General features: G+C 40.3%; 2 protein-coding genes across 8 annotated transcripts in view; one reads left to right on the forward strand and one right to left on the reverse strand.

Moving 5' to 3' along the window:
- The window catches only part of LOC114351754 (lamin-C), an 18,998-nt gene extending 5,984 nt beyond the window's left edge, over positions 1 to 13,014 (reverse strand). For 2 of the 6 annotated variants that reach the window (XM_028303059.1, XM_028303064.1), the window contains exons 1-8: positions 12,438 to 13,012; positions 9,298 to 9,430; positions 8,882 to 9,080; positions 5,571 to 5,692; positions 4,685 to 4,825; positions 2,523 to 2,728; positions 782 to 1,034; positions 8 to 229 (exon numbers count right to left, since the gene is read on the reverse strand). In XM_028303059.1, the coding sequence (XP_028158860.1) occupies positions 8 to 229; positions 782 to 1,034; positions 2,523 to 2,728; positions 4,685 to 4,825; positions 5,571 to 5,692; positions 8,882 to 9,080; positions 9,298 to 9,430; positions 12,438 to 12,868 (1,707 nt within the window). In that variant the 5' untranslated portion in view covers positions 12,869 to 13,012. Of the gene's footprint in view, positions 1 to 7; positions 230 to 781; positions 1,035 to 1,497; positions 1,704 to 2,522; positions 2,729 to 4,684; positions 4,826 to 5,570; positions 5,693 to 8,881; positions 9,081 to 9,297; positions 9,431 to 12,437 lie in introns of all 6 variants that reach the window. The other 4 variants (XM_028303062.1, XM_028303065.1, XM_028303063.1 and 1 more) reach the window with 4 other exon arrangements.
- Positions 13,015 to 13,167: 153 nt separating this feature from the next.
- Positions 13,168 to 23,468, forward strand: Mtr4 (exosome RNA helicase Mtr4). 2 transcript variants are annotated; one of them, XM_028303058.1, is made up of 19 exons: positions 13,168 to 13,264; positions 14,649 to 14,753; positions 14,833 to 14,970; positions 15,079 to 15,321; positions 15,414 to 15,588; positions 15,816 to 15,927; positions 16,096 to 16,298; positions 16,999 to 17,239; positions 17,829 to 18,019; positions 18,091 to 18,192; positions 18,442 to 18,615; positions 18,696 to 18,798; positions 19,029 to 19,201; positions 19,622 to 19,819; positions 20,301 to 20,542; positions 20,968 to 21,204; positions 21,685 to 21,847; positions 22,661 to 22,823; positions 23,281 to 23,438. In XM_028303058.1, exons 2-19 carry the CDS (start codon positions 14,656 to 14,658, stop codon positions 23,436 to 23,438), a joined length of 3,114 nt encoding a protein of 1,037 aa, XP_028158859.1. In that variant the 5' UTR covers positions 13,168 to 13,264; positions 14,649 to 14,655. The 2 variants fall into 2 exon arrangements, with proteins under 2 accessions (XP_028158859.1, XP_028158858.1); XM_028303057.1 differs by lacking the exon at positions 13,168 to 13,264 and adding an exon at positions 19,344 to 19,409 and having other exon boundaries at positions 19,029 to 19,135; positions 23,281 to 23,468.
- Positions 23,469 to 25,155: the final 1,687 nt, after the last annotated feature.

The following is a 25,155-nucleotide window of genomic DNA, read 5'->3' on the forward strand; positions in this document are numbered from 1 at the left end:
CCCTTACCTCCTGGTCGTTGTTAACCAGCGTGGTGGTGAAGGTATCGGCCACGAACCACTTCTGTCCCTTCATGACGATGTCGCGCGGCGGGTCGTGGTCGGCGCCCGCGTCGGCCGACCACACCGTGGCCACCGCGCCTGGCTCCAGCTTGACGGTGCGGTGGAACTTGAACACCGTCTCTTGGTCGCCAGCCTTGCGAAGGATCTGGTAGCCGCCTAGGCTTTGCTCCTGGGGAAGGATGGATAAGCGTTAGACGATGTTTTGAACTTTTAATAGAGCTTTACTTGTTAAACGTCAACATGGTCTTATGGCTCGAAGTCACTCTGTTCTATTTACAGATTTTTTCGATCCAGAGAATTTTACATTATTTGTGATCAAATAATGTATTTGTTACTGGTAGGAAAGTAAAAACTAAATTCGACAGAATTACTTAGAAAAAAGAAGTAAGTTTAAAACAGTAAATCGGGGGATGCCTCAGCCACTTCCAAGTCTCCCTTAGCGCTGGAGGTGACACTAAAGTCGTGCAGGCTGCGCTCCTCGCTCTCGTCACAGCGTGCGCTTGTTGGAAATAACATCCCTGTCTATAAAAATGTTCGCTCACCTTCTTCCCCTTGTTGCGGATCTTGACAAAGGTGCCATCGGGGCAGGCCTCAGCCACTTCCAAGTCTCCTTTAGCGCTGGAGGTGACACTGAAGTCGTGCAGGCTGCGCTCCTCACTCGCGTTCGCAAGATGGAAATAACATATATGTACCATGTCTTTCTAGAAAACTGTTGGCTCACCTTCTTGCCCTTGTTGCGGATCTTGACAAAGGTGCCATCGGGGCAGGCCTCAGCCACTTCCAAGTCTCCCTTAGCGCTGGAGGTGACACTGAAGTCGTGCAGGCTGCGTTCCTCGCTCTCATCCAACAGTGTGCGTTTGCGTGCGGCGCGGAGAGGCGTAGCACGACGGCCGGGCGTGCCGCGACCACCGCTGGCGCTCCCGCTGGCAGAGGCGCGGGACTCGCGACCGGGCGACTGGGATGTTAGGTTCAACCTGGATAGAAAGTTACAGTTCTAATCTTAAGACTTCATTGAAATGTTCGGTGAACTACGTCGGTACATGCCACGTGACGTGATAATGTATATCATGTCAAGTTTAGATTACTACAAAGAAGAAGACTACACCGTTGTGTGTGTAGTGTGTACTTCCAACATAAGACTGATTGTAATTTACGTGAACAGTGACAAAAGTTGACTGAGTTTTTGTACATCATAAACTGGTGGTAGGTTCAGTTAACTTATTATACGTCATTTCCTGAAACGTGTCACAATCTGACTAGATTTATTCGGGCTACAATGCGGTAGACTTACCGCACTGGAACCTAAATAAAAGTACGTACATTACTAACGTGTCAAGCATGCAACTATCTTTTCTTTTACTGTCAAAATAACTCAGGTAAGGTCGTGAGAAAGCAAAAAAATATCCAATATCTTCATCATAACAAGGGTCACATTACCTGTCCTCCTCTCCCTCGAGCAGTGTGCGGTAGGTGGCGATCTCGTGGTCGAGCGAAATCTTGATGTCCATGAGGGTTGCGTATTCACGCAGCTGGGCCGCCATTTCGTCACGAAGTCGCGCTAATTCCTGCTCCAGAGACGCCAAGTCTTCGGCGTGGCGGGCACGCTCAGACTCCAGTTGACGCTCTAACTCGCGGCAGCGGTTCTGTGGATGAATGGCACAGTTGTAGATGGTAGAATAAAACGCCATTATTTTGGGAACTGGAAACCATAGTCAATTGAATCGACATGCTTTGTATGAACTGTTAGAAAGTGTCAATCCCTATGGTATTTTGAACAATACTTTTACAAAATATGATTTTCACTTTTCAGCAATCTATTAGGCAGGATTCACATTGAGTCGGCGCGCAGCGTCCGTTCGGTCAAAAATGCGGTGGAATGCGCGTCTGCGCGCTTATCCTCTGGAATACGCTCGGAGCCGACCGGCTTCCGACGAATGCTCGCGCATCCGTCCGGATTGACACGTCTTAATTAGTTGTAAGCAATTTCGACTCTAAGAACAGTTAATAAAATACTATTATCTTTACGGCCGTGTAACGCCCTGACGCGCGCCGGTCAATGGGTATCGTCCCTAAAGCTAAGCGTCCACATGTCGGTATCGTACGCATCGGACGTATCGCACGCAACGGATCGTAGTATTATTTATATGGAAACTCATATAAGTGCGTCCACCTGTCCGCATCGTACGCATCGCACATCCGATACAATGTGTTGCGTGCGATACGTCCGATGCGTACGATACCGACATGTGGACGCTTAGCTTCAGATTCCTTCTATCCTCGTAGCGCCCACGGATTTTTTGGATCCTCTTTAACNTGTGGTAGACTTACTGCACTGTAACCCAGATAAAAGTACGTACTATATTATTAACGCGGCAATATTTTTTATTGTCAAAAATGACAGGTAAAGTGGTGAGAAAGCCGAAAAATATCCACAATTTTCATCATAACAAGGGTCACATTACCTGTCCTCCTCTCCCTCGAGCAGTGTGCGGTAAGTAGCGATCTCGTGATCGAGCGAGATCTTGATGTCCATGAGGGTTGCGTATTCGCGCAGTTGCGCCGCCATTTCGTCACGAAGACGCGCTAATTCCTGCTCCAGAGACGCCAGGTCTTCGGCATGGCGGGCACGCTCAGACTCCAGTTGACGCTCTAACTCGCGGCAGCGGTTCTGTGGATGGATGGCAGAGTTGTAGATGGTAGAATAAAACGCCATTATTCTGAGAACTTGACACAATAGTCAATTGAATCGACATGCTTTGTATGAACTGTCAGAAACTGTCAATCCCAATGGTATTTTGAACAATACTTTTACAAAATATGATTTTCACTTTTCAGCAATCTATTAGGCAGGATTCACATTGAGTCGGCGCGCAGCGTCCGTTCGGTCAAAAATGCGGTGGAATGCGCGTCTGCGCGCTTATCCTCTGGAATACGCTCGGAGCCGACCGGCTTCCGACGAATGCTCGCGCATCCGTCCGGATTGAAACGTCTTAATCAGTTGTAAGCAATTTCGACTTCGACAGTTAATAAAATACTATTATCTTTACGGCCGTGTAACGCCCTGACGCGCGCCGGTCAATGGGTATCGTCCCTAAAGCTAAGCATCCACATGTCGGTATCGTACGCATCGGACGTATCGCACGCAACGGATCGTAGTATTATTTATATGGAAACTCATATAAGTGCGTCCACCTGTCCGCATCGTACGCATCGCACATCCGATAACAATGTGTTGCGTGCGATACGTCCGATGCGTACGATACCGACATGTGGACGCTTAGCTTTAGATTCCTTCCATGGTATGTATAATCGTAACTTTTTATATGCGTATCATATCATCCACATTCCTATTAGTTGATATTGAAACCCTGCTATCAACAGTGTTGATTGCTAATTACAGCTGGAACTTGAACACCGTCCACCGTGCTATTGATACTATTGATATTACTGCCTCTGACTTTTGCATTAATATTTTCCTGTATTGCTATATTTCGGCAACACTTATATTATTAGTTAGTAAAATAAATCAATGAAAGGTATCCATAATTATGTATTATGTAATTCGAAAAACGTGTTACATACAGTGTTTGCTAAATACAGATGATATTATCGATCAACATGTTTTTGTATTTTTGCTTAGTTGTCTTTTAGGCACTGAATATTGTTATCTCAGCTGTTTATCGCTATTCACACTAACATTGTCATTTTAGTTATCAATAACAATGAGTCAAAGGTGTTGTTTACTGCAACTTCAGTAAATAAAGTCCGAAACTAAATGAAAAACTTTATAATTAAATAATGAATGCAGAGGTGCCCACTGAAAATATGGATATGTAAATTAAATAGCCATTGAAATGTCAGGACCTTTTCGGATTTTTTCATTATGTAGCCGTCAGCGCACAAGATAATAACTGTCATTTAACAATGCTGCAAGATCTCATTGAAATAAGAGCTTTCATGAGTTAAACAGAGCGCGGAGGATGCAATGACGCATCGGCAACAATGACTAATCATTTAATGACTGAAGTATAACTGTATTTTTTGGAGCTGCGGGGCTTCGCTTCGCCCACGTGTATTTCAGTCTTTCATAAAAGGATTATCGCGCGCTTGTCCTATTTTCAAAAACACTATTATTTAGAAATTAGTTTTTTTTTGTTGTCAAGATGACAAATAATTATTATTGATCCTCCAAATTTTTCGACATAAAAACTATCCTGGTCTATCCTATATCCTTTCCACTAGCGGCGTAAGGGGGGCGGTGGGGGCGGTCCGCCCCGGGTGTCAAGCATCAGGGGGTGACACAAGTCGCGCAGATTAGTACTCACTGGCACATCTGCGGTCTATGTCATGATACTGGGGTGCGATTGTCTTTCAATTTTCGAATCGGTAGGTAACCCCAAAATCCTGGGGGGTACCAGGGGGTGATCGCCCCGGGTCACCTTTGTTTGTTTGGACCTTTGTCAAGCATAATGAATGGACGACGTTTGGTTGAAAAAAGCAAATATGAAGAATGGAAGAGACAGTAATGAGGGGATGTGTATATCTGTATTGTTTCAAAGGTGCCCAATTCTCGACATCCTTTGGCTGAAACGAATGATGGAAGACTAAGGGGGAGTATACTCACACTGAGTGCAGCGTTCTTGTTCTCCAAGTCGTTGAGCGTGGCGTTGAGGCTGTCGATGCGCGTGCGCATAGTGCGGAGCTCCTCCACGGCGACGGTGGCCGCCGAGCTGTTGCGGTTGGCTGCGGCTTGCAGGTTCTTCATCTAAACAACATATTAAATATTATAAAAACCAAAATCTTAATATTAGTTCATGATATTTTTTTTTTAGTTTGAGCGTGCGTGTCCATCTACTAGGTACTTATGAATAAAGATGTGAAATGTTCAGATACCGGGGATAGATTCTCGCCCGTATTCACAAACGTTATTATGAGGTCTCACAGTGCGCGTGGACGCACAGAGTGACACATGAAACAATCGCAGAGCTCTATTCAACGCTGTGCGTTCGGTTTGCTGCTTCACTTAAGCAAACATCGTTTGTGAATATGGGTGTTAATCCTGTTTGGTCTAATTTAAATTCAACCATTAAATAGCCTCAATATGCTTGAAATTGACTTAAGCTTCGTTCTGTCGGCGCACCTAAAAACTGTGCCAAGGTTTTATTTAGGGACAAAAGAGTACAAACATTGATAATTAAAACTATTGCAAGGATTATTTACTTAGATCAACATTGATGAACTTAAAACTTAGCAATTAATATCCTTATAGCTTGCTTGAAAATTGTAAAAGAAACAAGTAATCTATGGCTGAACTAATTATGCTGTAAAAGTGCATGACCCATTTACGCATTACTGCAAATAACTTCACGATTCAGCAATAACAACACCTACTTGCATACAAAATTTCCACAAAACTAAACATTTTCACGTGACAATGCCACGCCCCACTAGCCCATTGCCATTGACATTTGGCATTGAAGACGCGTTAAGTTTAAGTGTGTATTGTTTACCTTGTTCTCATAGAGCGCCTCGATGTCATCGCGGTTGGCCTTGATGTTGGCCTCCTGCTGCTCACGCAGTTCTTGCAGACTCTGCTGCAGCTTGGCTTCATACTGCTGGGCCAGGCGACCGTCTGCAAAAGACAGAAAGTTATAAGTTATACTCAGGTTACTAACGCCCGTATTCACAAACGATGCTTGCTTAAGTGAAGCAGCAAATCGAATGCACAGCGTTGAATAGAGCTCTGTCGCCCGTATTCACAAACATTATTATGAGGTTTCAGTGTGCATGGACACACAGGGTGACACACGAACCAATCACAGAGCTCTATTCAACGCTGTGCGACCGATTTGTTGCTTCACTTAAGCAAGCATCGTTTCTAAATAGGGGCGTTAGATTGGTTCGTGTGTCACCCTGTGCGTCCACGCGAAATACCGGCGTTAGATTCTACTGCAGGAAATATACGCAGGCGAAGCCGCGGTCAGATGCTATTAACACTTAACATAAGGATTGCGGTCAATACCTGCCTTGTTATGCATTAAAAAAAATCACGTACAGAATGTAACAATGAAGAAAATAGTACATAATGTGCTTCTATTTACTGCTTTGGGATTAGGAGGACCAAAAATTGCTGCGCCAGTTGTGAATCGTATACCAGAGATATAAATCAGCCACCATTTTTATGGATAATAATTTTGGAGTTGTTCTAAGAATTCCGTATTTTACGCGCATTTCAAAATAACACTTTTCTTTTATGACGATAAATAAACAAACAACACCATCGGCAATCAGCAGCATAAGTACAACACAATACACCAGAGCACAGGTGTTTGGTAATTCGTGAAATTTTGTATTTAGGTGTAATTTATAGTGAAAATAGCACGGTTATATCCAGTACAAAACAATAACATGTTATTGCACAAGCATTACTATACCCAATAGTTGCATGATACAGTATGTATGTACCTGATAGTTTTTTTTTTATTATTACCTGACGAAGCATACCAATTAACATAATTAATGTAGACCGTCATTAAATTTTGAATGACTCATCATATGCGATGATCAATTATTGTTTAAAAGTATATTTTTACAGTGACTTCGTAATATTGAATTCGACAGAATTGTATGACGAATGCAGACTTAATCAGGATAATATATTAAATAAATCTTTAATGATATTATTCATAGATTCATAGTATCGTATTGTGAAATATAAATTAGTTTAAATGTAGGTTTTCAAAGTCAGTGGTTAATTCAAGTTTTAACAGTTAGATAGGAAGTTAATCATCCCTTATTAAATTTTACATAAACCTCTAATAGCAATATAAAATCAATGACTTTACATCCAATTAAAACTAAAAATAGATGATCACTTAGTGTAGCGGTGTTTTATAGCGCCTTTTGTGAAAAGAGAAGGTAAACAACTGCATTAATTCTACCTAGACAGTCTGCGTGTTCCGTTCTTCGCAACGATCCTTAACATTGAGACATTTCAAGGTGAATTCAAGGCATACATAATGCCGCATTTTAAAGTTTAGCGATAAAATGAAACGAAATTCGTGGTTGAATGTTATCATGTTCAGGATTTGGCGTGGATTACGCTACTAAATGGTATTGATATACATAACTATATTACGTATTTGTATTGGAATCGTATCAATAATTAATATTTATTGTTCATAATCGACAATAACGCCGCCTTATATCTTTAATATCTTTGCGATCGCGTTTGACATCATAACGTAACGAAACAAATGTTAATTCAGGAATTCCAATCAGTTATTTTATTAACCAAGTCAAGCATTTCGTATAGCATTTTATCCTAAACCATTTAACCCAGGTTTCATTAGGGCGTTGAACTGCCGGTTTGACTAAATTATGTATTAGGATAGGAATTCAAACCGACTGGTCCGATTAAATGCCGGTGGTCGCGCGTTTTTTATTTATAGCAGAAAGGCTGGGTAATCACAGTAAGGCAAAGAATGAAGCGTATCCACTTTTATTAGGTGGCTGTTTTCGCGCCATTATAATATGTGGTGTATTTTTGTTACTTTTTTGGATAGATATAGTTTTATTGGTGACGTTAATCCATCAAACCCCAAGTGGCTGTNAAAAACAGTAATAATGCTAAATAACAGGCGATACTAAAAAAATACACAAAATACTCAGAAAATGCCAACAAATAATAAAAAATGATACTTTTTGAAAAAATCTGCTTTTAAATTCGAGTTTTTTTTATTATTTGATAAAAGAGACTGGACACATTTGTATGAAAAGTGGTCCGTAAAGCAATAGCGACACTGTTGTGTTATTTATGTAGGGATACCTCAACTACCCACCCACCCGAAGGGGCATCAAAATGTGACCCGGCAGTTTTTAGAAAAAAAAAGCAGCAAAGCACCAAAATATAAGAAGCTAGTAAAACAACTTATATTTTTCATTTAATATATTTTATTTATTTATTTATTTACATACACACACATTTACTATTGTTACAGGCTAACCCAATATAATTCAAGTTAAGACATGCGCACGCGCGAATTTATAATTGCTACATTTTGGTAGATGAAAACAGGCGTGGGTTGGATGCACTTAAGCATTATTATTGCACATGCAAATCTGGCATGCGTACTCTAGGATGCTGCAGTCACATTATGACAATAATATGGTATCTGTCTTGGGTTAGGTTTGAAGAATGTAGGTATATTACGTCCAGCTGAATTTTTAGACTACTATTATTGATAAATAAAATATATCAAATGAAAAATAAAAGTTGTTTTACTAGCTTCTTATATTTTAGAGCTTTGCTGCTTTTTTTCTCAAAACTGCCGGGTCAGATTTTGATGCCCTTTCGGGTGGGTGGGTAGTTGAGGTATCCCTACATAAATAACACAAGTGTCGCTATTGGTTCACGGACCACTTTCGCCCAGTCTCCTTTCTCCATAAAATGCCCTTATGACAGGTAGTTTTTATTACTTTGTATTATTATCTATCGTATTACCTTCCCTATCACAACATTTCCAATGATCGAACCCAATTTCCACATAAGGCTGATCCCGGGATAGTCCCGGGATTACCCATTAAAAATCCCGTAATCCCGGGATCGAAAAACATGCTCGGGATTGTATTCTCCAGTTGTGTGCTATTCGCGGGGCTTGAAGGGTTTGAAAATTGTAGTTGAAAAGATTGCCTGTTTTCTTTCAAGAAGTCGCCCAGCTTCCCTTATTTCAGGAGGTTCTGTATACTTTTTCACGATCATCCTAACTTCAGGGGGTTCCTTGAGTCAAAGTTTTAAATATAATATAGTCAATCTACTCACCAATCTCGGAGATTTCCACTTGACGGCGGGTGCGGGTCTCCTGAAGCTCCTGCTGGAACACCTGGTCCTTGAACGACAGCTCCTCGCGGAGGCTCTGCACCGTGTTCTCCATGTCGATGCGGCAAAGCATCTCCTCTTCCAGAGTCTTGCGCGTGTCGGCGTACACCTTGCGCAGTTTCTCCAGTTCTTTGGCCAGTTCCTTTGGGAATAACAGAAATTAGTATTGAAGAGTACGTGGTTTGTGTGAGTATCTATTTAGTTGCAAATGTTTTTGTCAGTCCCTAAAAATGAGGCAGTTACTGTCAAAACCAGCAAAAGAGGCAATACTGTCTGTATTTTAAATAAGGGGGTGGATTGAATGGCGATTGGCGAGATAGTAACATGTAGAATGTAGTAGATTAAAGATAATTTCTTACTCTGGCTTCATCTTGAGCTTTCTTCTTATCAGCAAGTGCTGTGTTGTATTTGTTGCTTTCCTCTGTGAAGCGGGTCTCGTAGTGACGCGCCAGATTCTCTGCCTGTGTGCAGTCTTTGGTCTTTTTGTCTAGTCTGAAAAATTATGGATGGATATTAAGATTGTGGAAAGTTTCTAATGTCTAGTAAAGTAGTAATAACATTAATTATAACTTTAGTAGGTACCTCTGATTAGATTAGAATTCTTTAATTTTGGTTTTGTTTTCCTCCGGCTAAAACTCATACATAAAAAGAGGGTCAAGTTATTGTAAACTTTCAACCGTGACATCGGCGCGAGGCAAACCCGAATCGTCTCTATGAGCAACGCTAACTAGTGTTGCGCAACGACACACGGAATGTTTTTGTAAACACGCCGCTGCGCTCTATCCGGTTCCCGCGCGTGCTGTTGCTCGGTAGCATGTCCACGTTAAGCCACGCCAGCTGCTCCAAAATAATTCAAATTCACCCGATTCCCGTGATACGAACGACGTCGTATCGCATCGCGGGGGCCGCGAGCCCGCATGGGGCCTTGGCCGATTTACATTTACGGCGGGCAATGCGTGATCAACGAAAATTAAAGAGAAAGGGGAAGTCGGGTGACCCACTTCCAAATATTGCGCCCCATAGTCGGCAGTCAAAAATAACTTATGGCAAGACGGACAAAAATACTATTGATCCAGCTAGCTTCGGCGCGCGTTAACTTTGCTTACGCAAACATTCGGTTTGGGTGCGATGATGTCGAGTGTGACGACACTGTTGTCCAGCCGGTACCTACGATGCGATTAAGTAAGCTCCTAATATTAGTCCGAACTTCAAGGTTAAATACTCAGAATACCAATGATCATGACGTAAGTCTCTAAATTCGAAAATTGAGCCCACACAACTGGTAGGTACGTAATAAAATCCTCGAACATAAAGTAAATAACGAAGCTCCGTAAGTTGAAACTCTGCTGTTAGTTTCCTTAAACTACTCCTTCTTAAAATACAATAAGGATGAGATTAATAACATTAGGTGTTCTTAGATGGTGAACAACATGTGCAAAATGTTATCTTAGGTAAATATAGCATGCAATGTGGGGGATCAGTGATCACGAGAGGGGTTCCGTTTTATTGCATATTTATAGAGCACCGTGTGTCGGTCTATGCCACGTCCTAGGAGCTAAATAAGAATTTAGAAAAGAGGCTTCCAAAAACCTTTAACGATGTTTCAGATTCATTAGAAAAAAATAAGGTGGGTGTTCATGTTCAATACCCGCCCACGACAAAACCTTCAGCACAGCCCGAACCCGATTCGGCCGGCTCGGCATTCGAAAACTTACGTTTGACAGTTGTGTGAACCTTAATACAAAGGTATAAGGTTGCAAAAAGTACCATACGCTCATGTTCCAATGTTGATGCGGGCAAATCGGGTTCGAGAGTTTATTGACCTTGTAATATGCAATGACCACACCTGATTACTAAAAAACCTTAAGAAATAATAACATTTTGTTAAAGACATGATAACTATTCCACATTGAATGGTGAGAATATTTTTTGCTTGGTTTCTAATATGAATGGACAGTTGTATGTGCAAACTTGACACCACTAATTACAGACAAAAAGTGAGTCAAGGTTAACATTCAGCATTAATCTCAAATTATACAAAGCAAAATAACAATGATAAGACAATACCATACTTAAGGTTAATATCAAGATAGCAGACAAATGTTTGGAATCCTATAGATATTATTAAATGAGGAACTAATAAAGTAAGTATGATATAAAGGTATATCAAGGTAACTAACTGTGCCCGCGACTTCGTACATGTGAAAACCCGTTTTCGCAACAATTTTCATTATTGCTCTGCTCCTATTGATCCTAGCGTGATGTTGTAATAGCATATAGCCTTCCTCAATAAATGGGCTATCTAACACTGAAAGAATTTTTCAAATCGGACCAGTAGTTCCGGAGATTAGCACTTTCAAGTAAACAAACAAACAAACTCTTCAGCTTTATAATATTAGTATAGATTATTTTTCGTAGTTGTATAAACATGATTTTGCAATAGAAATATAAAGCCTAATGTGTTGGGATTCTTAAAATTATATAAGCAAGAATTTAGAGGAAAACAGAACTTAAAACTAAAATTACATAGATTTGCCCAGTTGTGAATTAAGGTACAAGTGATCATGCATTTATTAAATTAAATTACTATATCATCACATTGGTTTTTAAAATGAACAACAAACATTTAACCTTGTTGCTTGGCTTCAAAAAAGGTTGGTGATAAACAGAATTAATTAGAAAGTCGCTTCCTGAACTGAAAATAATTAAACTGATACAGTAAGTGTCATTCTCATTAGACAGAAACTTGAAATTCAGATAATGGGGCTCCGTTGTATCTTAACCTCGTAAGACCGAAGAGTAAATTTTGTCGACTTCTAAGTATCGCCGAATGTGCTTTTAGAAGAACGAATAATTTGTNAAAGGCACATCCGGCGATACTTCGAAATCACTTCCGAAAATGTCTCGGCGTTACTGACTACAAAGTTTTAGTTCCTTCTGTGGCACATCCGGGCTTACGAGGTTAAAATGATTATGACAACACACCTCACCTTGACATAAATAGATTTTTATTTAGGTTGGTCGGTATTTTATTGTATGTACCTATAAAATGTTTTTACGTTATTTCATATTTATAACAAAAATGTTCAGTTTATTTACAGAGCAGGCAGAGTGACAAATGATAAGAAGATCATTATCAGTGGGTTAAGATAATGGTTTACAGATAGAGAGAAATTAAAGAGATGTAAACAGAGATTCACATTGTTTACAAACACCTGTTAGTAGATGTACCTACACCTGTGGGTAAAATAAATTGTCATGTATTATTATGTGTCTTGAGAAGCTTGTAGTTCCTGTGATTGGTTCAGTTAAATCTAGCTATGATGTCACTGTGTCGTAAAAGCGAGGTCGCACGCTCGTCACCGCGCCCGCACCGAAACGCCGCCGATGACGTAAACTTCGCGGTAAGGTTAGCCGGAAGGAATTACCAATGCTACCAAGATATTTACATTAAATATCATGAAATGAAGTAAAGGAGTAAAAGTAAAAATAAACATACCGCTTCTTCAGATCGTCATTCTCCTCGTACAACCTCTTCAAATCAATTTCCAATTTGGCCTTCTCACGAGATGTGTCATCTAACAATTTTCTGGCATCCTGGAGCTCATGTTCGTACATTCCCTTGATATTGGAAACCTCGCGGGTAACCACCTCCTGTGTGGTTTGGATCTCCCGGCGTAGTCCAGAATTTTCACTTTCCAGTTGACGGACTTTGTCGATGTATGCCGCCAGACGGTCATTGAGATTTTGGAGGGCATCTTTTTCCTGAAGACGACTGTGTCTTGTTGGACTTAGGGGACTGTTGGGCCGGCCGGCAGAGCTAGAAGGGCGGCTACCAACAGGAGTGCTGGATTGCGGTGGGCTTTGCACTGAAGACACCACACTAATGTTTGTAGAAGATGTTACACTCTTTTTTGTTTTTGATGACATTGTAGCTAAGTTTTTCAGTCACGGCAAACAAAATAAGCACAAAAATAATCTTCACACACGCTACACCGAGTCAAGCGGAGTTCACGGAAGAAATCCACAGAAATGCACCAATCAAATCGTAAACCCAAGCTTCTTGAATGGTCACGTGACCATTGAGTCATACCAAATGTTGCCATTGCTAAAAATATATTGTACAGATTAAAAATTTTCTAATAACTACCCGGCGCAACAGATCATCGCTTCGCAATGTATACAAAATATATACACGAGCCGGTGAATTCACCTCCCTAGTTTTCGAAGAAATAAATTTAAAAAAACAAACGTCAACGTCATTCATTTCATGAACGGACGCATTGTTTGTATTACTGAGCAATGATAAAATAAAGTGTTTTTAATAGTAATTANAGGGTTGCCAGTTATCAGCCAACTCAATTCGCCTAATTTTTCCTACCGAGTAGCCTAAATCGCCTAATATTTTTTTTTCCTGAAGTAGCCTAATTCGCCTAACATTTTGAGGTAAGTATACAAAAATACATATCAAATCGACACATAATGACAAACACTGTTTATGTCTTTCTAACTTACCAGAACTACTTACTCTTTCTAACTTTCTAACTTAACAAAAAAGAGATAGATAATAATGTTTGGTCAGCCTACTCATTCTGGCAACATTTTTATGTGACGTCACTAACTACCTGACTTGTGCCGAGTATCAAGATTCAAGAAATCAACATGGCTGCAATATAGGCAATCAGCTGACAACTACACACACACGCACACGCACACGCACACACACACACACACACATTTCCTATATTGCCGCCATGTTGTTTTCTTAATTGTGTATTTATATTGCGTGTAAATGTGTGCTTATTGTATGTGTTAGCGGCAATGCCGGCAATTTGTATAACTTAGGAATTCTATACAATCCCTAGTCAATGGGTAAAATCAATGCCTGGGGCGCGTAGGCAATGTTTAAAATATTATTGTTCAATAAATACTTTAATTCCTAGGCATTGTATAGAATACCAGCTGGCCCACCAGTAATGTGTAAAGTAAACAGATTTTGATAATTATTATTTATGTACGGTTAGGGTGTAGCAAAGAGGGTGCAGGACTTAGCCGAATAACCGAGTTTTCGAACGTAATTTGTATGGAACTGACACTTAGAAAAAAATTGACGGATTTAGTATGGAGTTTGGACTTTTTAGAGTAGTAAAAGGGGGTAGGGGTCATTTTAAAAAACTAACTGAATTACGGAATACTAGGTTAGGATTTATTTTTCCAAGGTAATCCTGAATTAGCCTAAATAGCCCGATCTTATTTTCTAGGTAGCCTAATTGGCTACCGGTAGCCGTTTGCATTTTTTGGTCGCCATTTGACCCCCAGAGGTAGCCTAAATGGCGATAATTCGCCTAATCTGGCACCACTGATCGTAAACCCAAGCTTCTTGAATGATCACGTGACCATTGAGTCATACCAAATGTTGCCATTGCTAAAAATATATTGTACAGATTAAAAATTCTCTAATAAATATCAGATCATCGTAATGTATATAAAATATATACACGAGTCGGTCAATGCACCTCCCTAGTTTTCGAAGAAATAAATTAAAAAAAAAACAAACGTCAACGTCATTCATTTCATGAACGGACGCATTGTTTGTGGGTAAATCCGCGAAACAGTAAAAAACTTATGTTCCGATCGATAAAAAAATAACTGTTGTAGTTCTGGTAAATTAAACTTCTGAATAACGATTCATACAAGTTTCCACATAAGNAGTAATTATGGCGGATATAGGCAATTTATTTGATTGTTTTGAAGAAAGTGAACAGAACGAAGCTGCAGTTCAGTTCCCAAATGTCCCGAAGGACAAGGATAAGTCGTATGTGTAAACCTAACCTCTAATATGCATAATGGTGTATGATTTATTAAACTACAGTATTTTTCTTCCTTTTTCGTAGTAATAATGAAGATAGTCAGCTTGAAGTAGAACCTGTAAGTAGCAAGAGACCACACGAAGAGGTGCAGTATGCAGATACCACTCAAACTAAGAGAGCTAAGAATGATGAAGATGATGCTGAGTTGATCAGTGATATAAAGTAAGAGAGATACGTTATTTATTGTTTAAAGCATCATTTCAACGCCATAAAATGTATCTTTAAATATAATATCGACTATTCTATAAAAATGTTATTGTAATTTTGTAGTGTAGAACTCTTGAGCTCACGGATAGTAATTCATACTTTGGAAACCCACGAAGGCTGTACGCACGAGGTGGCTATACCACCCAACCATGATTATGCTGCACTCGTACCTATCACTGGTGAACCAGCCAAACAGTACAGCTTCATTTTGGATCCGTTTCAAAAGGAAGCAATCTTGTGCATTGATAACCTACAGTCTGTGTTGGTGTCTGCCCACACCTCTGCTGGAAAAACAGTGGTGGCAGAGTAAGTCTTTTGTTTTTAATTATTTCATTACTCAAGTTTTGTTCTATATTATTTACGAATATATATTTATAATTGAAACTTTTTTATACTAGGTATGCCATAGCGCTGTCTCTAAAGAATAAGCAGAGAGTCATATACACAACACCTATAAAAGCTCTGTCCAATCAGAAGTACAGAGAGTTCTCGGAAGAGTTCCATGATGTAGGTTTGATAACCGGAGACGTAACAATTAATCCATCAGCTTCATGTCTTATTATGACCACTGAGGTAAGAAAACTGAACATAATTTAAAATTAATATTTTTACACAATATCCTGCAATCTTAACACTATTGACATTTTAATTGTGTTGTGTGTGTAAAAGCTAATTCTTAATATAAGAAAATGTTTAAATTCAAATAATGTTCACAAAAATTTGAAATTTTACATATACACTTTTCTGGCATAATACAAGATTTGTTTTTGAAATTTCAATTATGTTGAATTTGTTTTCAGATTTTAAGAAACATGTTATACAGAGGTTCAGAAGTAATGAGAGAAGTCGGTTGGGTTATCTTTGATGAAATCCATTATATGAGAGATAAAGAGAGAGGTGTTGTCTGGGAAGGTAAACTCTTTTATACATATACAATTTTCTTGTAGTTTGTAGAAAACTTAAGTAAATTTTGTCTTATAATACCACTATTGTACACTGTGGTAGTAACTTGTTTGTGACAAGTAAATACTTGAATCTAGCTCATCTAAATCAAACTATTTCTTTAATTTCTTATTACAGAGACATTGATTCTTCTACCCGACAATGTGCACTACGTTTTCCTGTCTGCCACGATCCCCAATGCGCGTCAGTTCGCCGAGTGGGTCTGTCGGCTGCACTCGCAGCCTTGCCACGTGGTGTACACCGAATACAGACCCACGCCACTACAGCATTACATATTCCCAGCTGGTGGCGATGGTATACATCTGGTTGTTGATGAAAAGGTGAGTTTTATGATAGATCTTCATCAGTAATTTTTTTTATTATAAATGATTTGTAAAATCCAATCCACCTTGAATTGTATTTTGGAGTATTTATGCAGCCCAAAACAGTGTTAATCTAAAAATCTAATTATATCAGATTAAAAAAGATCTAATAAGAGTTTACTTTTCAAAAGTTAACTTAAGAAGCCAAAATGCTATCTCGAGTAACTTACATTTGACTAATTTCAGGTAAATTTCGAAACAAACGTAAATTCCTGAATTGAACTTCACTTGCTTGTTATTTGTACAAGACATCATCAGTTTTAGCCACTTCAAACTATCAATAACACACAAATAAAACAGTAAATATTTCCTCAGGGCATGTTCAAAGAGGACATCTTGACAACCTTTTCAAGGCGAGTGTGAATAGGCACTTACAGGGCAGATTATGTACCATCTCACTTAACATCAGGTGCGATTGCGGTCAAATACCTGCCTTGTCTTGCATAAAAAAAAACTTCAACACTGCAATGAATTGAACTTCACATGTTTGTTATTTATACAAGACTTCATCATTATGAATAACTTGAAAAAATCGAACTGTCTAAGGCGGGAATTGAACCCATGAACTTCCCCTTGCTGGACTTCATCAGTTTTGATTTGACCAATTTAAACCTCTATCAATAACATAGCACAAATAAACCAGTGAACATTTCCTCAGGGCATGTTCAAAGAGGACAACTTCAATACAGCCATGGCGGTGCTCGGCAACGCCGGCGACGCGGGCAAGGGAGACCAACGCGGGCGGCGCGGTGGGCCCCGCGGCAACAACCAGACGAATATATTCAATATCGTCAAGATGATCATGGAGAGGAACTTCGCGCCGGTTATCATCTTCAGTTTCAGTAAGAAGGACTGCGAGGCGTATGCCATGCAGATGGCGAAGCTTGATTTTAATACAAGTGAGTTTGAGAGTTGCTTNTCGTTGTCCCAGAGATGTATCCAAATAATCGTCAGTTATATTGTAAAATAGGATTAAGCTATGATTTCGTAGTCGACGACGTGTCGTTGCGACACTACTACTTTTTGTGTATTTCTATAAAATAGCATCCGTTGCTAAAGCCTGGTCCGTGAGCACGTAGAATTTTGTCCAATGACCCCAAGCTGGGTAGTATCCTCATCGCACACTCACTGAGGGCGCCCGTCGCACAGTCGCGACAGCAATATAATTACGCGCGAGCGATAAGGATGGGTAGCTTGGGGTCATTGGACAAAATTCTACGTGCTCACGGACCAGGCTTTAGCATAACGCATCATCAAAATATGAAAATAAATGTCCCGGCTACACGTCGCATGCTGCTGCTGCGTGAAGTCGGCTTCGAACTTGTATCTTAAAAGTGACAAAAAGAAAAGTAAGTATAGATCTGAAAAAAAAATTGATCTTTTAGTCTCATTACCAATTTGAAATACTTATTTATTATATCATTTCACAAACGTTTAAGCTTTGCTAGGTTTCAAAATTACTTGCTTATTCATAAAATTATGTTACAGTTGAAGAAAAGAAATTAGTGGACGAAGTATTCAACAATGCAATGGATGTTCTCTCAGAAGAAGATAGAAAGCTACCTCAGGTGGAAAACGTAATTCCTCTGCTGCGACGCGGCATTGGCATCCATCATGGTGGTCTTTTACCTATACTCAAGGAGACTATTGAGATCTTGTTCGGTCTTGGGCTTATAAAAGTATGGTATACTTTATTGAAGTAATTTTGTAATATTGTTAATATTTTTTTTAATGATGGTAATATTTTTAGGCACTATTCGCGACAGAAACCTTTGCTATGGGCTTGAACATGCCTGCTAGAACAGTGGTGTTCACCAGTTGCCAGAAATTTGACGGAAAGGACTTCCGATATGTAAGTTGACAATATAAAATGAAACTCTTAGAATAACAACACAAGTTATAAGTAGAAAACCTGTCCAACATACTATGTTCAACTAACATTTGACTGACGTACAAATTGAACCTTATTTTCATTTCGTAAACTTCAGCTGGCAACTATTCAGCCACCATCAAATAAATTGTTGAAAAAATTTTACACATTTTTGTCTTCTTTCAATCACTTTAGACAGAAAGAGTTAACTGACTATAAACTTTTATTCAGATAACGTCTGGCGAGTATATCCAGATGTCTGGTCGCGCGGGACGTCGAGGACTTGACGACAAGGGTATCGTCATCCTGATGATAGACCAGAAGGTCACTCCGAGTGTTGTTAAGAACATGGTACAAGGCAAGGCTGACCCTATCAATTCTGCTTTCCATCTCACTTACAATATGGTAAGATATCTATACAAACGAAAGCTTTTTACAAAATAATACGAGCTATTTTAATTTGCTAAATTATACTTGCTCTTTAGGTCCTGAATCTACTGAGAGTGGAGGAGATCAACCCAGAATACATGTTAGAAAGAAGTTTCTTTCAGTTCCAAAATCAGGCAGCCATACCGGATCTCATAGACAGTAAGTTATTGATAACATTTATAATCAAATTATGCAACAAATTAAAAAAAATACTCACTTTTCAGGGTTATTTTAGAGTTTTGCTACCTTATTATGTATGCCATTATAACCTGCTGTGTTATTTGTGATTATCAGTTTAACATGTCCTCAATATTGTAGCACTAGCACCTTATGTAGTAACAATAGAGGCGATTTTCATTAAATAGTATGTATGTATCTCTCTCTCCCAGAGGTGAAAGCAAAGCAAAAAGAATACGACGCGCTGACGGTTCAAGAGGAGCACTCCATAGCCTCGTATTGTAGCACGCGCTCGCAGCTGGATCTCTTGGGCGCGCAGTTCCGTTCCTTCATCACGCGCCCGGAGTACCTCAAGCCTTTCCTGCAGCCGGGCAGGCTGGTCAAGGTAAGCACGGAGCGTCTCTCTCTTTCTCTCTCGTAAGCGTAGAGCGAGACAGCAGGAGCACGGTGCGTTAATGGTTCAAGAGGAGCACTCCATCGCTTCGTACTGTAGCACGCGCTCGCAGCTGGATCTCTTGGGCGCGCAGTTCCGCGCCTTTATCACGCGTCCGGAGTACCTCAAGCCTTTCCTGCAGCCGGGCAGGCTGGTCAAGGTAATCACGGAGCATCTCTCTCTTTCTCGTAGGTGTACAGCGAGACAGCAGGAGTTTCGACGCATTAACTGTGCAGGAGCACTTCATCGCCTCATACACGCGCTTGCAGCTGATCTATAGCGCATCTCTTCATGGACAGAAGTAACGAAACGTTCAAGTAGCACGTCTTGAGTTTGCTTTAGCACTTTTAACGTTTGTAATTATTTTTATAGGTGAAAACCGAAAAATACGAATACGACTGGGGTATAATAGTGAACTTCCGACACAAGATGAACCGGGGCAAAAAAGATAAGGACAAGGATCAGAACCCACTGACCGCAGAGCCAGCTATCGTAGTGGACATACTGCTGCACGTGAAAAAAGCTGTAGGAGACGAGATCGATACCAACGTGCCCTGCCCTCCTGGTGAGGTAAAGACCCCTCCATCATTCTATAACATCATTTCAGCCAATACAGTATAATATTTGATGTAAGCCTCCCATGGACGTAATCCCACAGCAAAAGTCATAAAGAACGACCTTCAGCTTTTTAATTAGCTGCTGCCAGCTGTCTTCTTGAGGTTGTCGGTCCATTCACTAGCGGTTGTATTGTAGATTTATCAAGCGAATGTTTTATTGGTCAATATGAATATTTAAAAATCATACTTTAAATCTAAAATTCGTGTTTCGATTTCCTCTATAGAAATAATAGCTCTGATAACTTTAAAAATCTTTAGACTACGGCTGGGTTGCACCATCTTACTTTGATATTAACAAACGTCAAAAATCTGTCAAACTCCATACAATTATCGTTACAGAGTTACCGTTAAAGTTAGGTGGTGCATCTCAGCCTAATTCATTTTTATGAACGTACATACTTTCCATGACTATAGTTGCTTTATTATTATTCCAGTCAGGTGACGTAGAAGTTGTGCCGGTTCTTCACACCCTGATCTACCAGATCAGTTCGCTTCGCGTGTACTATCCTAAGGACTTGCGACCTCCCGACAGCCGCAAGTCGGTACTAAAGACCATAGGGGAAGTGAAGAAAAGGTTCCCTGAGGGACCCCCGCTGCTAAACCCGATCAAAGACATGAAGATAGAGGACAAAGTGTTCAAAGAGTGTGTTGACAGAATAGAAAAGCTGGAAGAAAGGTGAGTAGATTTATTCCTTAGTCCCAGAACACACGGTGATACACAACTGCAACGAAACTGCAACTAGTTACTTTTGAGTTGCATCTAAGTTTCTGCCATAGATTCCGTTGAGAGACCACACATGACGACGTTTCAAACTGGTCGCGTTCTGGGCCTTACTCATTCTCCATGACAACATTATGAACTTTGTATCTTCGTCGTTTCAGCCGAAAGCCTTTGTATCTTATCATGTTTTAAAACAAACCCTTCCAGCTAAATATAATTATGTTTGTCTTAGCAGTGGGTTTAATAAAATAGTTGAGCGTTCGGCAGAGATCGAATTCTCTCGAATTGGCAGTCTGACACCCAATCCATTGGGCTATTTTCGTCCATAAACTTGAGGATTTAAGGTAGACATTTCAATAGCAGATGATCATTGTTTCTAGACTTTACGCACACCCTCTCCACGTTGACAAAAATCGCGGAGCCCTAACGGCTTCCTACGAGAAGAAACAGGAACTATTAGAAGAATTGAACCAAGTGAAGTCCGAACTAAGGAAAGCCAAGAGCATACTGCAAATGGATGAGCTGAAGAAGAGAAAACGAGTGCTCAGGCGACTGGGGTACTGCACCACTGCTGACGTCATAGAGATGAAGGGTCGGATAGCTTGTGAATTGAGCAGGTAATTTTGCATTTTTATTTTTGGTACATAATTTTGCATTTGCAACTATAAACTCGTTCATTGATTAAAGAATCGAGTCGATTGAAGGATTCATACGAATAAAAATGTGTCAAATCAAGTTTTTTTACCTATCGATATCTTTCATCGTCCTCGCCATCCTGCCAATTTTTACCAATGCTATATTGAATAGCTATACCAAGTTGTCGGCTCGCATAGTTGAAAGCCAGCGATTGGTTGAAGTGTGACATTACTACCAATACACGCATGAAAGTAAAATCCTTCATTTGCTTCTGGTAAAAAGTCGTTCTCCTGCAGTGGACACCAAATCTGATGTTGTTGACAGGCCTTAATCTTTTCTTGACTATACTTTTATTTTAAGTGTCGTTAATACTGGCCAGTAAAAGTTTATACGAGCGGCTTAAGCCATTCATCACCAGTCTTTTATTGTTTTATTAACCTCTCAAACTTTTTTCTAACCAGTGCGGACGAGCTACTCCTAACCGAGCTGATATTCAACGGCGTGTTCAACGCGCTGTCGTCGGAACAAAGCGCGGCGTTGGTCAGCTGTTTTGTGTGCGACGAGAACTCCTCGCAGAACTCCACCACCGGCGAAGAGATGCGAGGCGTGCTTAGGCAACTGCAGGTAAACTTAGTTTGCTGTTGTGGAAACGGAGACCGATCACTAGAATAAGGAAATACCACTACCGCGATGCAGGTTTTTAGACGCGGAGAAGTGTGCCATAGTAAGTTTGTATCACCGCCATCTGTTGAGTGAAATCTGCCACCAGTTTGTAGTGGCGAGTCGATAGATGTCCCCACGCTATTAAACATTTGCGAGGAGGTTTTTTAACGTTATCAGAGCAGACGAGCTAACCCTTACCGCGCTCATATTCAAAGGCGTTGTCAACGGACTGATACAAAATACTACCACCGGCAATCAGCTGCAGGTAAACATTTTCTTTCAAGTCTAGCTGTTTGCTAAAGTCCGGTCACCGAGCAGATAGCAGGCCGCCCGTCGCACAGTGAGTGTGCGAGCGCGACCGAAATATAATTACGCGCGTGCGATAAGGATAGGTAGCTTGGGGTTATTGTACGAAATTCTATCTGCTCGGCGTCCGGACTTTATATGTTTCAGGGTAGTGGATAACATCCTTTTCACTACAGCAGGTAATGTGAGATTCTTTAGTGAATATGAAACAGCACCATGCGCTAAGTTTAGCCTTCGTGTGTTTGAATCAGGCCTCTATTTCGGGATGGCGGAGAATCGCTTTTCGTGCACACCTTCGGTAGTATCTACTACCGAAGGTATACCATACCATAGTCTCTGGCATAGGCAATTGATATACTTTTTATGAGCTATCAAAATGCAACTTTCCCGTAGAATGTGTATGCCATGCCACAGTGGACTATGACGTCTTCAGGTAGCTCTTGATTATACAATATCGATTATTTCTAGGAATACGCGCGCCGAATAGCGAAGGTGTCGATCGACGCGAAGATGGACCTCGACGAGGATAACTACGTCAGCAAGTTCAAGTGGACGCTCATGGACGTAGTACTCGCCTGGTCTAAGGGCGCCTCCTTCCTGCAGATCTGCAAGATGACCGACGTGTTTGAGGGTAGGCAAAGCTTTGATTTATTTTTTCCTGTCAGATAGATAATTCACTTTTTATTAAACACAAGGAACTGAAGAAATACAAAATATTATGCTCTTTTTTGTTTTTCGATTTGTGTTCAATTAAAATGATTTGAGGTAAGATGATGAGAAATCAGTGACACGGAATCTGGCCAAGACTTCGATATCTTTAGAGAGGATGCTTTTTGATTATTATAAGTAGCGGCCAATTTCGTAATAATCATATGTTGATGAAGCAATTCAAGCAATATAGTTCTCCAACTCTGATGTTTCTAACCAAACTGGCCACGTTAGTCTCATTTAAACGTTGAAACTCGTGCCTTAGAGGTTTTCGTCACTAGACCAAGGAGCTGCTTGTTATGGAACCAAACGTTGGAAATAATGAAACAATTTTACCATTCAATTGTGCTGTATCTTGAGGAAAATCAATGCCTTTCCAGGTTCAATAATCCGCTGCATGCGTCGCCTAGAAGAAGTCCTACGGCAGCTGTGCCAAGCCGCCAAGAACATCGGCAACACCGACCTAGAGAACAAGTTTAGCGACGCCATCAAGCTGCTGAAGAGAGACATCGTCTTCGCCGCCAGTCTGTACATGTAGTGAGACCTTTAATATATCATTTATATTACACTTGCGGCTTTTATTTAAATTTAGGCCACGTTTAAATGATGAGCGCTCAATGCGCGTTTTGCTTGTATTTTATTCTCGAAGTACCTACACACGCGAACGCGTGCACATAGCAAAACGCGCGTTCAGCGCTCATCATCTGAAAGTGGTCTTATGGACGTGAAATACTATACCTTATCTTTAAGTATGTAGTCGGCTTGGGTTCTGGAATCTGGACCATTTGAATCTAGTAAACCCAAACTACCCAAAGTAGGCCTTCCACAGGGTCCCAAACTAGGTCTTCCATAGGGTTGCCAAGTATTGTTTCTTCCAATTTCATGGCCGCCATTTGAACAGCGAGAAATGTTGCAATTTCACAATTTTCTACACTATTTACTTACATAGAATAAAATTATTTACATAAGACAATAGTAAAAGACATTTCCACAATGTTATAAGAGAACTTTATTGTTGTAATTACGGTATATCTATAGCATGAACTGGCAAGTAACAAAAAGAATATTTACTATAATTACGCTAGAGAACCATGTTCACAGAGTCGGCCGTGCCCAATGAATAACTATTCCCAACAAAGTATAACAAAAACAACATGAAATCAGTGACTTCGAAATTGCATTCCACATAATCTCAAATGTACTCGTATAAATTTTGAATATACTCCTAAAAAGCTTTAACAAGGGAATGATCGAAAATGGAATTCATTACACGAGATAACCGATTTATATACTTTCATTTCATAGAAAAATGTACATACACCGACAAGTAATATGGCAAAGATTTAGAGATCACTGTTCCTCCACTTATAAACTTATTGCATATCGAACCTAGCTGCCTCGGGGACGGGCGCGGTCGCGTGTGCGCACCGCGCTCGTCTCCTAAGGCACGTATATTTAATTACACAAAAGATCACAATCGAAAAAATTTAAAAACCGCTTACGCTATAGTCTCATTTGGTGCCTGAATTGATATGTCCAAGAACTAAACGCGAAATAAACGCTAATTCTGTCTAGCTATTACACTTTGAGTAACTAAACGAGGTATTTGTTTTGTGTCTATCAGTTTACGTAGAACTAAACCCGCGAGTGATAGTCAATACGCCTGCGCACCGCACGAGACGCGAGCTCCGCCTATTCTAGTTAGGTATACGCTATTATTATCATTTAATACTTAGACGTTACATAAACACTCGCCCGGCGTTACCGACTGCTATGGAAGACTCGACGCTTACTAGAAGGAGGCTTCCGACGACTGGGACCGCAATTAACTGGGACCGCGGTCCCAGTCGCCGGATGCGTAAAAATTAAATAATTTTCTTCCGGCGACTGGGACCACTCATAGATAACTTTAAAGAAAATATTATTCAATCCAAAATCGGTACAGTACTAAAATCCATGAAGTCACCGGAAGAAAATTATTTAATTTTTACGCATCCGGCGACTGGGACCGCGGTCCCAGTTAATTGCGGTCCCAGTTGACGGAATCCTCACTAGAAGCACTTTCAATACACCAGTCGCTCGCCACTCACCAGATAAAACAATCTCTACGCCCATATATCGACTCCTTACTGTATTATTTATACAAAATGTACAATTTCTCAAAAGCGCTCCCCAATAATACGTTACAGTTTGTGATTATGTCACGATATGGATTACGATTCGATGATCTGCTACTATGTTTTTTCGTTTCAGTA

The sequence above is a fragment of the Ostrinia furnacalis genome, unplaced genomic scaffold (assembly GCF_004193835.3).
Source record: "Ostrinia furnacalis isolate ACB-3 unplaced genomic scaffold, ASM419383v2 OfSCF1172, whole genome shotgun sequence".
Taxonomy (NCBI): domain Eukaryota; kingdom Metazoa; phylum Arthropoda; class Insecta; order Lepidoptera; family Crambidae; genus Ostrinia; species Ostrinia furnacalis.

What these genes read in the sequence shown, in the direction of transcription:
- Mtr4 (XM_028303058.1), top strand. Translation starts at nt 14,656, where the DNA reads ATGGCGGATATAGGCAATTTATTTGATTGTTTTGAAGAAAGTGAACAG. An exon ending in CCGAAGGACAAGGATAAGTC is followed by an intron (nt 14,754 to 14,832) that starts GTATGTGTAAAC and finishes CCTTTTTCGTAG; the next exon opens with TAATAATGAAGATAGTCAGC. An exon ending in TCCATCTCACTTACAATATG is followed by an intron (nt 18,616 to 18,695) that starts GTAAGATATCTA and finishes CTTGCTCTTTAG; the next exon opens with GTCCTGAATCTACTGAGAGT.